This window comes from Ammodytes marinus (genome assembly GCF_949987685.1).
Source record: "Ammodytes marinus genome assembly, chromosome: 20".
Lineage (NCBI taxonomy): Eukaryota > Metazoa > Chordata > Actinopteri > Uranoscopiformes > Ammodytidae > Ammodytes > Ammodytes marinus.
Genome location: NC_137224.1, coordinates 18,597,076 through 18,611,672, shown reverse-complemented (window position 1 = coordinate 18,611,672; position 14,597 = coordinate 18,597,076). Strand labels below are relative to the sequence as shown.

The window sequence follows — 14,597 nt, the reverse complement described above, 5'->3', positions numbered from 1 at the left end:
TAACTGCATCTGCCATTTGGTATGGGCATGTAGCATATAAGGGGGTTATAGGATCTTTAAAAAAATTAAAAGCTGAGTGGAATTGAGGTTATTTTAGTAAAGTATAGTTAGCCTATAAAGTAAAGTCGGGGTGCGGTAAAACCAAAACAATGAGTGTTGAATGCCAAAAGCTGAGAGAAACTGCAAAGTTGGGTGAAAGTTTCCACGGGTTTATCACTTCACACAATCCTTTTCACATCACACAAAGTCATTTAATCTGTTGTTATTAAAAAAAAATTGATTATAGCAGCTTTGAGAAGTATTGTGTGGGTTACCTTAGCATAGCAAGCAGAGAGTAAACAGCTCAATCGGTATGAATTGTACAGTAGGCCTACAGTACTGAATAAACAGCTCAAATCCGTCATGTTCTGACACATAACAGTTTTCTGAGCAGTATCATATAGCTACAAACCCATTTATTTTAAACACTTTTCATCTGGAGTAAAGGGCACTAGTAGTTCACAACTGCTCAGTAAACAGTACGACTTAAACAATGACTACATCTGCTAGTTATTATGCTGTGTTTGCATATAGGGTTACAGGGATATTGGAGAATGTTTCCTATTGGTTCTTCTTCATCCATCTCTGGCCTAGAAGAGGCAGTCTCATAGACTTGGCAGTAGACTCAGACTCCTGACTTAGATGATATAGATCGTATGGTACGGAGTTGAAACAGTGCCAAAACACTCTAACTTTAGCCAGAGCGCCATGGGTGCTTGCAGTAAGTGCAACATTACAATGACATTGGAATTTTTGTTTAAAAGGTGTATACATTTATACTGATATGTATAAAACAATCATATTCAAACAGTTTGAGATAATATCAAAGGGTTGACTTAAGCTTTCATGCAAACATGGAAAAGACATCCCTTGACTGCTAGAATTTATTTATTTTGTTATATTTATTTTTAAACTAAAATAATTGACACGTGGACAATCTGCTTATGAAGATCATCTGATTGAAAGTTCCACAACAAATTGGTTTCTCAACTCAGTGTAGTGTTAATATATTATTAAATCCTCAAATGCCCTCTTCAAAACAAGTTATTTTCGGTACAAAGTATGTTTAAGCTCTATGCAAAATTAGCATGTTAGCCATACATCTCAGAAAGTTACCGAAAAAGGAACGCTACAATTTGGTCTTTGGAATGGAAAACAACCATGACAAATGATGAACATAAGCGTGAGGTATCTTTAGGTTTGGTTTCTCCTATTACTTAAAGTTGAGTTCATGTCCAGATGTAAATACAAGTATTGAAAGCAGAACATATTATTTACAAGACTCCTCTGGTACTTAGTGAGGAAACTGAACTTCAGTAAGTCCAAGGTTGCTTTTATCCCCTTGGAGGTAAACATCGCCCCCTTGTGGAAAGTGTATGAATTGCTTATTATTCCATAAGCTTTCTGCTGTGTGGTGTAAAACCACAAGCTCTGTATGTGTGTCAGTGGAGCAGCTGGATTTTCCTCAACTACAACCATAAAAAAAATAAAACTGCATTAATACAAATTATCTTTCGAATAGTTTTTTTTATGAAGACCATTATGATACATGTTTTTGAGGAAGAAATACAAAAGGTGAAAAGAATTCTGTATCAATGTTTCTGCGGCAAAACGTGAAGGGCCTGCTTGAGCTTTTCACCCAGATGCCACTTGTGTAGGGTCATCATGAAAAATCTCTCTTCCCGACCTTTAGCACTGCATGTCATTGGACACCGCTACCACGGGATATTCTCAAAGCAAGCGAGGTCATGGTTGTGGGAAGCTTGGGATGCAAACATATTTCCTTCAGAGTAATATTTTCTTAGTTTGATAGTTTGTGTCATTAATAAATATGCACGGTCCATCTCCATTTCTACCAAAAACACAAAAAGAGATGAATTAGATTTGTTTTAAGTTTGATTGTATTCTTATTATCATGTCATGTCATGGTTGTAATTACAGATCAACATCTTACCTATGAAGTTCTCCTTGTAATATCTGTGGAGACCCCTGGGGAGGAACAGTTTGACATATTAAGCAATGCATGATTTTATAGTATATTGCGTACAAAACCACTGACATATAACTTCCCAACTTTCTTGTGATTTAGAAATGAAAATTTTGAGGAATTTCAAAAACATGGCAGGAATTTTAAAGCTCCCATATTATACACTTTTCGGTACTATTATACACCATATTATATGGTCTTAGTTGTCCCTAATACGTTTTTCTTTAATTGTTTGCTGAAAAAAACTTTCAGATAATTTATTGTACTATGCTGAAGTTCAGCTAATCTCACAATGGCCTATTTTTTAAAAAGAGCTGCAGCTCCCCTCGTAAATATACAATCTTTGAGCTGCCCCCGCCCCCTGTTCGGAAGCGAAGCCAGATACGCCTCGCCCTCTGTCTGTCAGGGCCGTGGACCAATAAGAAATAGGGGTGTGGGCTGCACAGTGGAAGCTTCTGGCTTTCCAGTTTGTGAGGTCAGAAAAGGGGAACATTCTGACTGGAGTATATTGGGGGGAGGGGTTGGGGTTTCAGAAAGGGGGAGAGTGAGAACAGGAGAGATTGTTATTTTTTAAAATATTTTGGCAGTCTCTAGGCACACCGTGGACCCATGGATATGTTAGAACACATTTAAAAAGTGCAATGAGCATAATATGTGACCTTTAAGAAATGTATGTTGGAATAACATGATCTCTCAGTCGGTCCACTTACCTGTGATGTCATCACGGGCGTGCTTCTTGAAGATGCAGACAATGAAAATCATGAACCCGACGGATAAGAACAGGCCGATCCCAGCTCCGATCAAAACATACTTAAATTCTGAAAGGGAAACAACAACCAGCAGACAGCATGTGACCACTAGCAAACAAGATGCAATGTGGCACGTGGGGCAGAACAGAACAACAGTTTGGGAAATGCCAGCTCATGTTCAGCTCTGCTGATGCAATAAACACTGTGTGTGTGTGTGTGTGTGTGTGTGTGTGTGTGTCAAAGGGGGCAGACAGAAGAGAACTTTCACAACTTGTTTACTCTGGGGAAGATAAAATTCTCAGTCATGGTATCGTGCTCCTTTCCACAAATGTAGGTGCGTCACGTGTGTCTGCAATTTGAATCCTGAAGGAATCATTGAGGGGGATCACTGCTGGTCAATGTGGGCCAACATTGACAGCTGGTCAATGTTGGCCCATATTGACCATCAATTAAACCTGGGAGTTTGACATCTTTATGAAAACACTGGAAGGCAAATAAACATCATTGCGCCATTTCAGAATACCTGATTATAAAGTGTTTTTAACTTTACAAACAATAGTGATTGGAAAATTCAGCACGCCAGCTGTTGAAAGTTGTCAGGATTCCAGCAGGGATTTAAGGTCAAGTTCAACATCAAGCACAGAAATGTAAGTCAAAGTTTCATAAAGGTGAAGTAAGCGATTTATTTATGTTAATACAAGTGTTAAATCGCTTTTTATTCATATAGTGATCACTTACAATGTGCGCGTTTCATAAAACCGATCTCTCAGTCACCCGCTCTGCATGTAATCGGCAAATAAACTTTTCGGGGATCCCGAAACTGATATCCAATCACAAGAGAGAATGCTACAAACCGGCACCTGTCTCACTGCCGGTGCACACGCAGAGCGACAATTGGGTGAATGTGTATGTGCCTACAATGGCGGGGCAGGTAAAACTCCTTCTCAATGTCTGTTTTGATGGTTTTTATCATGTTTTATCACACTTACTTATCTGAGATGATGCTCGATAACTCGCTGTTTGAAGACATTAATGTGCATTAATGTGGTGACGAGGGAGGGGACTGCTAACTGCAGTCAGTGACAGGAAGTTAGCTAAACTGACCATTCCGCTTACTGAACCTTTAATATGGAATGGTTATAGAAACATTTAAATAAATTCTACTGTAGTGGTTCCCAAAGTTGTCAACTTGTGACCACTTCAAACAAAGCAGGGTCTTTCTGCAACCTTTCAGCAAAGGAACAGTTCAACATTTTACATTTTTACCTTTTTGCGTTATGTCATTTTTAGAACAAAATATATACATAACCGTAACAGGCACTTCCTGGTTTCTTTCCAGTATGCATTGCGTATTTAATTAATTACATTTAGCTGAACCCACCCTTTAGTGGTTTGCTCTAAAATGTGTATTGAAGTATTATTCCTACCATAGGGCTTCCACATATTATACCTTGTCAGTGTTGCATCATCGCATTACAATTGTCGAATGTTAAGTGTTACCTGTTGACCCACCTAGATTTTCTTCAAACTCTGGCCCATCTCCTCTCACCCTCGTCAGCAGACACTCTGGAACACAAAGTTTTGTTCAGGTCACAAACACAAACAGGCTGTTTAGACAGACATACAGACAGGAAGGACATGGCACCACAGTGATGATGTTTGCACCAGATAAGGCCAAGCTTGGTGTCAGCGCTCTGATCATCTCAGTGCAAAAACAGTTTCACAATAACAAGTACTTTTTAAACATCAAAGTGAGGCTTTGCTCAGGGACACCTTGGCAACAGTAGCCATTGTGCAGTGTCAGGTTTACACCACGATGATATGCCACCCTGTGACAACCTTAGATTGCGACAAAATACAATAAATATCACACACACACCTGAATTGTCTTCAATACACTCAGTATGAATGTATTCAAAGAGAAGTATGGACTCAACATACAAACTGTGTAAATAGATAAAGACAGAAATAACAATCAATCAGGGCATCTTCTAAAACTCACGCATGCACACACACACACACACACACAAACACACACAAGCACACAGACACAGAGTTCACATGCCTATTTTAGACCTAAGTTGACACGTGTGTGCTGATAGGCATGTTGTCCTTACCTTTTTCAATTTCAAGCTCATTTTTTTCCCAATACTTCAAACGAGAAACAGTAAAGTCACAGGCCATAATCAAGACCGAATGAATAATAGATTAAATAGAGAAAAAAATAAAACAGTTTAATAAAGGACAAAAAAGCGTGTATAAAAAATTACCAAATTATTCAAGTTTAAGGGAGATGTGATTTCGGTTTACAGAAATGAATGCTATGGTAGATTTCAAATAGACATTTTTCGACGATCAGATGTCAAAAGGTCAGCACTTATTTTAAAGTGAAAAAAAAGGTGAAAACTCAAAAGACTAGCTTAACAGTTCATTGCCACTCTTGCTCATGATGAGCAAGAGTGGCAATTGTGTATTTAGATCTAAGATCCTGAAAAAATAGCAATTTAATATCTGGTATTTTGTATAGACATTGGAGGGCATCTTTGTATACTGCAAGTGTTGTATGCTGAACTCTTATTTTATTTGTGTTTTTTTAATCTGCATGCATTGGTGTGCTTTTTGTTGTTATTTATGTATTGAGTCTATTTTGTATACATTGTACTATGGATCTTCATGTGTCCTGAATAAAATCATATATATATATTCAGAGTTTACACCCAATTTCATGAGATATTGACGCTTGACACAGGCCCTCGGTGCTCAGCTGCTCCTGATCAGAGGCCAGCAGACAGTGGAATGGCACTGTGGGCGGTCAAAGCATGACTGTAACTGAGAGTGGAGCAGGGTGTTGCTGAAAGCATCCATGCTCATCAAGCAGCTATTTTATATCTTAAAAGCCACATGACACATTCCTGTGCTAAATGGAACTAAATGCAGTTTCAGCAGAAATCAGCCAATCCTAAAAACAACACAACTACGTCAATCACATGCAACTTTCCAGAGGTCATTTTTCAGTCAGGATATTGCAAGATTTCATTTTATTTACACTATCTGCTTTGATTTTTTTGCGGCCCCCCTCAGGGGAAAGTGCAAGACCAGCTACAATGCCAGTCATTAACTGGAGTTTGAAGTGTTGGCCGTTGATTGAACCTGTGACCAGTCACAGGACAATCTATGTGTCGGCCTATGGTTATTTCAGCCTAACGCGGCCTGAGTGTTGGGAGAGATAAAGTTTCCAGTCACCAAAGTGCCACCTCTTACATAATGCGTTATGTCCAGCCAGCAGGGTATGGGCAGTCTGCAGGGCTGCCTTTACCTGCCACTAGGCCCTGGGGCTGAGAGGTTTCGTAGGCCCCCCCGGGCGGCGGTCTTACAATACAGATGCGTTAAAGCCATGTTTGTCTACACCACAATATCTCTATTGATGAAATACAAAATCACTTAAGGTAACATGTACATAAACCCCCTCCTAGTCTAATGACTTTTAATAACCAGACACACATGGTTGGTTACAGTGTTTTTCCAAGTTATTGTGGAGACAGCGGTGGGGACCCAGGACATTCTAGGGGGGTCCGGGGGCATGTCCCCCGGAACAAAAATGTGAACCTTTTAAAGTAAAATGCATCAATCTGGTGCACTTTGAGAAGAACACTAAGTCTAAATCAACTGTGTCCTATGTGAGCTATTTTCTGGAATCATTTGGAGACACAGAAATTCCAAAAAGCAGAAACAAAAATATACAGGTTTAAAAAATCCAGTCAGTCAGCATTACATTTTTTTTTAAATAATCCCTTATCCCAAAGCTACTTCTGTCTTTGAATTCTTTGTTTTGTTTTTAATGGCTCAACTCAATATAGGCCCTTGATCTGCGTTGCCCCGAACAATGTTATTTAAACAAAAATAACAAATTTACTGGTGAATGATAGGCCCCTTGATCTTCATAGGCCAAAAATAATGTGATTTTTTTTCCTTTTTCTTTAATGGTTCATGATGGGCCCCTGATCTCCGTACACCCCCCTACGAAGATTAGGGGCCTATCATGAGCCAGTCAATAATCTATTGTTTTAAATGACAATGTTCGGGGCCTTCTTAGATCAGGGGCCTAAATTGAGACAGTGAAAAAAATAAATACAATTATTATTATTTTTTTTGAGAGGCCCCTGATCTTCGTAGGCCCTGGGGCTTCAGCCCAGGTAAGCCCGTGCATAAAGGCGGCCCTGGCAGTCTGGAGGGGCACTGTGGCTTCAACTCACAGCCCATATCAAGATACTAATAGAAGTATTTTATGGACAATATAAAAACATTTACAAAAAATAAATATAGTCCTAAATCATGGTTGTGCTTTGGTTCAAGGCCAGACTCTGGCAGCCATATGAAATATATAATTATAATATATACATTTAAATAATAAACTAACTTCAAAACACAGATACCACACCTTTGGCTTTTCAAAGCATAATGCAGAATTAGGAAATGTGTGTGTTTATTTTCCATTTAATTAACGTTTTTTTGGGGGGAAAATATACAAAAATATACAAAAAATATACTTGTGTGTCTGCCTGTTCTACTAGTCATATTTGTGTTGAAAGCAATCTGATCAATTAAATGATCAGCATGCTGCACTTCATCACCACAGCATGTCCAGTTTTTTTAAGATTCAGAAATACTTTTTTACAACCACACACACATTTAACTCACCGGCGAATAGGACAGCCCGGATAACAGCCGTCCAACACCCACACGTCCGAACAGCTTTCATCTCTAGGTGTTTCTGAACTGTTTACTGCCTTCTCAAAGTGCTGCGAGTGTTTTTCTCCTACTCTGACAAGCAGTTTCCTGAGCTTGTCGGTTTCAGAGCTATGCTGATTAAAAGATTAGGCATTTATCTGGCTTTTTCTCGAAACACAGTAGAAACTGCTACAATGCAAAGCCTCTCACAATGCTTTGGTTGAGCTTTAGCCTCAATTTGTAGCATTGACGATAAACTAGTGAGAAATGTAGGTATTGCTCCATGATATTTTTAAATTTCGCGTTGGTTTACTTTATTGGTTAATTATCTAATTACAAATGGGGTTTGTCTTATATTCTTTGCACCAGGTTTTTTTTGTTGCTAACTTTGTGGTTGGTATTTCACAGGAAAGGAAGTGGTGTTTTTTCTTCTCTTTTAACTTTATTTAAAGTGGAACTGAGCCTTAAAATTTCACAAACTGTTGCAATAATTCTCTTTTGTCTTGTTGTTCGTATCTTATTTAGTATGCAGCACTAAATACTGCACAATAAAACACCTGAAACTCTTGCAATACATTCTACCAACCTGCCTCTACAAATGGTTGACTGTGAAATATTTATATTCATATATTTGATTTTAAACTTTAACACCTTAATTTGTTTAAAAAAATATTCACTTTATTTGAGAGCTTCTACCCCAATTCCGTTGTGCTTTGTGCAGTGACAATAAAGAAATTCTGATAAGTGGATGGCACTGGTTCTTGTTGCCATCCTCCTCAGATGTATTACAGCCTATACAATGTCAGGTCAAGCTCTCCACTCAAACTAGACTGAAACCAATCCAGTGGCTCCAACTTAAAGATATATCTTGGGTATATCATGGAGTTGATGGTGAGTTAGGCAGTTGTTTTCTGACAATGTTTGAGATCTTGACTTTTGTCATGCCTTGATGATGTAACTGCACTTGCAGCTTGTTCTCCTCTGATTGGTCAGCCACCTAGTGTATCAGCCCTTGAGGGTATCAGTTATTGCATTCCTGTCGTCACCTCTATCACAAAGGGTAAAACACATCTGGCTGTGTGATGAAGTTATATTATGTTTGAACTACAGGCTGTAGCTTTTAGAAGCTTATTTGGGATTTCCATTTCACGTGTCTGACATTCCCAAAAAAAGTGGACCATGAAAATGATTTCCTAATGATGTTTTGACGTGTGAATCAACAAAAAATATATATAAAATCAGCAAAATACATGTTTTACTGACAGATACAGAAACACATTCACTACCCGTTCACCATTGCTGAAACTAAAATCTGTTAGGAAACAACTTTTTCAGCCTAAATAACAATGTAAAATCTGTGTTTCATTTTTATGTTGACCTATTTGACACATTTCACAATGCACAGGAAAGTCATTCAACCTCTATGTATACTCGAGAGATCATTGAGGGGTGACCCTCATTTCCAATGACATTGAGTCAAACTCAAATGATGATTTAATATTGTTTTGTTTGGTGTTTTTGACGCTATGTGAAAAGGATATAAAGGAGAATACAATAAAGAAAAGGTTTTTATAGACAAATATAAACAAACATGTACTATGTGGTAAGTTACAATGTTTCTCTGACACTAGATATACCTTCGACTTCAGTGCAGCTGTCCCAGCGTTCTCATAGTTGGGTTTATTATCCTGTCAGTCCTGAAGGCCAGTTACCCTCTCTGCCTCTGTCCTAGATCTTGTTGGGCATGAAGGAGCATGAACCAGGCTGCCTGCTGTACCCTGTGGTTTCAAAGCCAACACAAACACATGTGGGTGTCAGTCATGATGGCACAAACAAAGACTGAAGCCCGACCCCTGCGTTCTGGACTTCATTCTTGGGTGTCTGTTGTCTAATTTAAATTTCTGTGCTAACAGCTACAACGTAGTTTAGCAGTTTAAACATGAGCCAAAGCAATCATGCAACCAGGCATCAAATGCGTAATTGTTTTTAAGAATGCGGTGAATTTCTCGTACATCATTTATATTTGCAGTATGTTCCTCTGCTTGTATGTTTTTTGATATAAACTGTTAGCTAAAAGCTAATGTATTAAGTAATGAAAAAGAGAGCTATGCTGCAGTCCATCTGTATTGTCAGTATTTTCCTAAAGCAACTCCATCCTAAATAAAGTCATTTCCGCTCACAGGAAAGTGTGTGTTCACTCCGACTCACTTTAATTAAATAACCGACTCCACAGCCGGGCCTGTGTATAGACGCTGGACTTTCTTTTCAGCTCACACGCACTACATACAGGTAGCGGATGGTGAGTAGATAATAGCTGGTTTTCACAAAGAGTTATTTTGACTTACAATGACTCAGTATATGCCTTTAATTGAATAATTTCTCAACAGCAGGAGTTATTTGTTACGTTTCTTACGTCCACATTTTTTTTTTGAATTTTATCTTTAAAAAAATAGGTGCCTTTCATTACATTTACAGTATTAATGGAGAAATATAAAACAAAACATTTTTGCTTGTTTAAACAAAACCCAGGTGATTCCAGAATGCAGGCTAACCAGTCGCGAGCTAACTATTTGAGGAGCTACTAGAAGGCATGTTTTGCTTCGGTGAAAGCGAGCCACCTGCATCCATCTTCACCTTTGCACTCAGCATGCCGGATCAGTCCCCACTAAATATCTATCAGATTGAAATCCTGCAGGGTGTCTTATATATCTCACAAATAATGATGATGATACTACTAACTTTTTACAGCCACCTTCTAAGTTAACAGTTTATAATTGTGTAATTGTATAACTTGCCATCCTTAAACTATTAGCTTTTTGGCTATGACACAAAGTATAATAATGTAACTGGCACATGCACTGGGTATAATTTGCTGTTGGCTAGAAGAGAAGGTTTGGCATGAGAGGGGAATGAGGTGGCAGGGCCGTGTGAGGCCTTATTCTAGGCAAGAGGTGAGTGCGGCCAGTAAAATAGAATTGCTCTTGCATACAGTATCTACATGATATTCCCTCACTGCTCTGTAAGTAAGTTTCTCTCCTCAAACCAAAACAGAGACTTTCTCTCAAACAAACCACACTGTCTGCAAGTGCAATGTTTGTATACTTTGGAATACATAACAGTGCATTATGATTTGTAAAAATGTTAATATCTCAGATCAAATGAGTACAGTAACCTTTCTGGCACTTTGACTGAGACGATGTGTTGACCATATTTGTCCATCCAACAAAAATGTGAAGACAATCTTTGCAAAAAATAAGCTTGTGTTACTATGTAGGGCTAATCGTAAACATGTGCATGGTTAGCATTCGACTGATAAGCTGAAGTGTGGAAGGTGTGAGAGGCAGGCTATTACCTTATGAAATACTACATGACAAAAATAGACTGGCTTAAATAGGGCACCTTGATGGAGCACCTCCCTGTGGATGATGGGGCCACAGAGTCATGGCAAAACAAAAATTGTGATTTTTAAGTTTATAACTCATTTGTTGGCCTATACTATTGAAACAGGTGCTGATTGTGATGATTTTGTTGCTGGTGGCATGTGGACATGTTAGCAAAACATGTAATTGAATAGGTAGCACATAGCAGAAGAACCTTAACATTAACTTTAAAGATACAGGCAGTAGTCTATGCATATTGTTCTCTCATGACTTTTATAAACTTATTTGAGCTGTATTTCTAAAACACTCCCCTTTCTCAAATTAGGAAATGCACAGGGTCATCTTTCACATGTGACCTCACCCATTGACTTAGTCTGAGTCACGAAGGGCAATAAGTCAACAAAATGCCCCCCTCCATTTCTGCTTAATCTCACAGCAACAACAGCTGCCTTGTTCCTAAAACTAGACTACCCAGTAATACATTGTATATGTCCAAAACAAGGCCATGTAAACAGAGCTTGGACAACAAGAATAAGCCCAGCCATAGTATCATTCAGCAGCCATGCAACCTCCAGCGTCAAATCTCTTGAGGCTGTTCCACTAACTTTGAATCGTTTATTGTAATGAGCTATATCAGAAAGTTTGTTTCAAGCTAAACACTGCCAATGGTGTCTGCCACAAGGTAAGTACACCCCACCACTATTTATTATCTCCACCAAGACTAAAATGATTGACATGAAGGCCCTGTCGTCTTTTCAAAGCAGCCCAACAGTAAAGAGGGGGTCCATGAGGAAGCCTGTCAGCCGTCAATGCTTGGTTACAAAAATAACCAATGACAGTGTCCATTTCATCTTGCTGGCCCTGTCCTGCCCTGCTACTTGACACCAATGGTTAGCTAGCTGCGCCCTGTATTGCTGCTCAGTTTGGCCACACCGACTTGTGCATCTATTTTGGTATCTTCTGAGCTCGCTATCAGGACCCTGGACAGACCAGTGCATTTGAACATGGATCTGCGGGCTTGACTCACTTTGGTGAGTTTCCTTTTTTCTTTAACTTCAAGAGCAAATGTTTGTTTTCCAGGGATGAAATCCGCTTACTAGATTTTGTGCTCAGCAGGTGACTGCACCGGTTTTATGGATTGTACATTGAAGATTTCTGTTTGATGCCACAGTCTACATTGGACAGTTACACTGAGCCTTAAAGACCCATCACAAGGTAAGGGAGCAGGATGATTCTATGTGGTGTTGATCAAGACATTAAAAAATACTCAGGGGCCAGTGTTCAGCATGTATAGTTTTAGATATGGGCTAATATGTACATCCAAAAAGATCTGGGCTTTGGAATGACTGCATTTTATTGTCATAAACAATCATTTAACAACCATAATGTCATATCATTCACATATATGAGGAAAATATACATTTAGATTCCAATGTTTGCACCTTTATACAGTATAGTTAACTTGGCTACCTCATTCCTTGGGTATAAATACACAAGCAGATGCTGGGAAAGCACCATGGTTGCTAACTGATCTCTGGTTATAATATCTGGAAGATTGTTGGCAACCAAAGTCTCCTGGAAAGCCCAAACATTCTGTAAGTCAGACTCAAAATACAGTAATGTCATCTAGTTCTAGCAATGCTACCTGGATTGATTGCATTGAAACATAATATAAATAATAACAATGATTTGTCCTATTTGCTGGAGTGAACTCACCTACTGTACCTTCAAATCATCCTCTACAGTGATTGATTGATTGGTTGATTTTATTTGACCATTTTGATATAAAATATGAACAGCACTGTGTCAGACATTAAAATACATAAATAGTCAGGGATGACACAATAAAGCCCAAAGGCTTATTTCAATTGTGGTCCCTGTGGGCAGGAGAAGAGGGCAAGTGATTGACAAATGAGATTGATTTCAAACTATACCGTTTTGATATGCAGATACAATCACACACAACATAGAATCACTGAATGTACTATATGTGTTTAAATTTGTCTCAATCTACCACATATGCTTATAAGGAAAGTCCCGCTTTAGCAGATTGTTAAAGCTTTGATTTCTATGCTAGTGGCCGAGGTCAGGACATACAAATGGGTTAAAGAGCTATTCTAAGACCTTACACAGATAGCTAATGTAAGCTATAGTAGAGCAGCTGCTGAGGCGCACTGTGACTGATGATTTAGTTGTATTTCCTAAGCTCTGTGTTGTAAACCTGCTGGCATAAGTATTGTTGTAGACCATTGCAAATGAATTCTCTTTATATTCCCAACGAAAAAGACATGTTAGCATTTGAAAAGGGTCTATAGTTAAGGGTGGGGTTTTCCTTTCAAATGCACACATGAACAATATAAATGTTCATCTTTACTAAAAACGTTCCAATAATAGAGCTGCACACTCTTGATAGCAATCAAGAGTTTGCTTAGTGCCCCACACAGCCTAAAAATAGCCACGCACATGGTATGTAGTGTTTGTCTGCTTCCTGCATGACAGCACGGGCGAAGCCAGCACATATCATGTACACAAAGGTCATCAGTGCCACTGCAGTTGAGTAGAGTTCAAAACCCTTTATAGTTATCGAATTGACCAAACAACCTTTTTGTGGGTCTGCTTACTTATGGATTGCATCTTTTAAACACTGACACTGATTTCACTGTCTTTTTTTAGGAAGTCTACATAACCCATCACTTCCCTAATGTCCAGCTGAGCTTGAGGAAAACGAAAGTTTCTACAGAGCTGCGGCAACTGTAGAGGAGACAAGACAGGTGATGCACGAGACGGAAAGAAAGCTGTTGACATCATGAGCTGTGTGGAAAAGAGACACATGAGCCATCGGGCGGGGAGCATGCTCCACCATCGCTTCCCCAATGGTTTCACCGACCTGTTCATGGACGAGACTGATCGTGAGGTCAGCACACTCACAGATCGAGCCTTCCGAAGTCTCTGCGTAGGAGATGATGCAGTTTACAATGACGAGTTATCATATGGATTTTCACCTTTTAGCTGCCACAAACCTTTGGTGGGGGAACCTGTTAAAAAGACTCATCATAAGGAATCTAAAAAGCAAGGGCAAAATAAAAATGACAAAAACTATGCCCAGCCATGGAAACAGCAGCAACAGATGTCCCACATGTCCTCTTTCCTCAAGGTATTAAGTGCCACAGAGGAAAGCTGTAAGGGAATGTTAAACAAAAATGGAGGAATGACAGACACTAATGGTGAATCATGGGATAAATCTGCACTTCGCAGCATCCAAAGAGAGTTATCGGATTTTTCCTCTGATTATCACACCAATCTCCCAGATGGACATTACAAGAACCGTCTCCAACATCAGTCTGGTGATTGTTTATCAAACAAAACAAGCAAAGATGGTGCACCTCCCTCTGGGAAATCCTCAAAAAACAAAAATGGGAAATCTAATGTCAAACTACGGAAACTTAACATCAAAAACTTTTTCCTCCACAGTGAGTTAAGCCCTTTTCAAACTTGGAGAGATTTCAAGCAGTTCCCTTTTGGCCAAGAGGACACAGTTCTCTCTGCAGATAATATCCCTAAATGGTACGACTTGACGTTCTACAAGGAGCTAACAGAGGCACACAGAAAAGAGAATCTGCATATAGAGGAGGCACATTCATGCCAGAAAGTGGCATCGGAGCCTCCTCCTCCAACTGCTCCCAAACCCACCCCTCCCCCGCCAAAGGTCCTGCT

General features: G+C 39.2%; 1 protein-coding gene across 2 annotated transcripts; it reads right to left on the bottom strand.

The window, feature by feature from the left end:
• Window positions 1-1,701: 1,701 nt before the first annotated feature.
• Window positions 1,702-7,572, bottom strand: LOC307266510 (transmembrane protein 273-like). Of its 2 annotated transcripts, none has more exons than XM_080048548.1 (5): window positions 7,474-7,572; window positions 4,276-4,341; window positions 2,737-2,844; window positions 1,994-2,028; window positions 1,702-1,891 (listed from the first exon to the last, which is right to left on the bottom strand). In XM_080048548.1, the coding sequence occupies exons 1-4, from the start codon at window positions 7,532-7,534 to the stop codon at window positions 1,994-1,996; spliced, it is 270 nt and encodes an 89-aa protein (XP_079904674.1). In that variant the 5' UTR covers window positions 7,535-7,572; the 3' UTR covers window positions 1,702-1,891. The 2 variants fall into 2 exon arrangements, with proteins under 2 accessions (XP_079904674.1, XP_079904675.1); XM_080048549.1 differs by having other exon boundaries at window positions 4,288-4,341.
• Window positions 7,573-14,597: the final 7,025 nt, after the last annotated feature.

Bases quoted from the DNA above. Each gene is read 5' to 3' on its own strand.
- LOC307266510 (XM_080048548.1), bottom strand. From the start codon at position 7,534: ATGAAAGCTGTTCGGACGTGTGGGTGTTGGACGGCTGTTATCCGGGCT. The intron at 2,845-4,275 runs GTAACACTTAAC...TTTCCCTTTCAG, and splicing joins AAATCTAGGTGGGTCAACAG to AATTTAAGTATGTTTTGATC. The intron at 2,029-2,736 runs GTAAGTGGACCG...GTTCCTCCCCAG, and splicing joins CGCCCGTGATGACATCACAG to GGGTCTCCACAGATATTACA.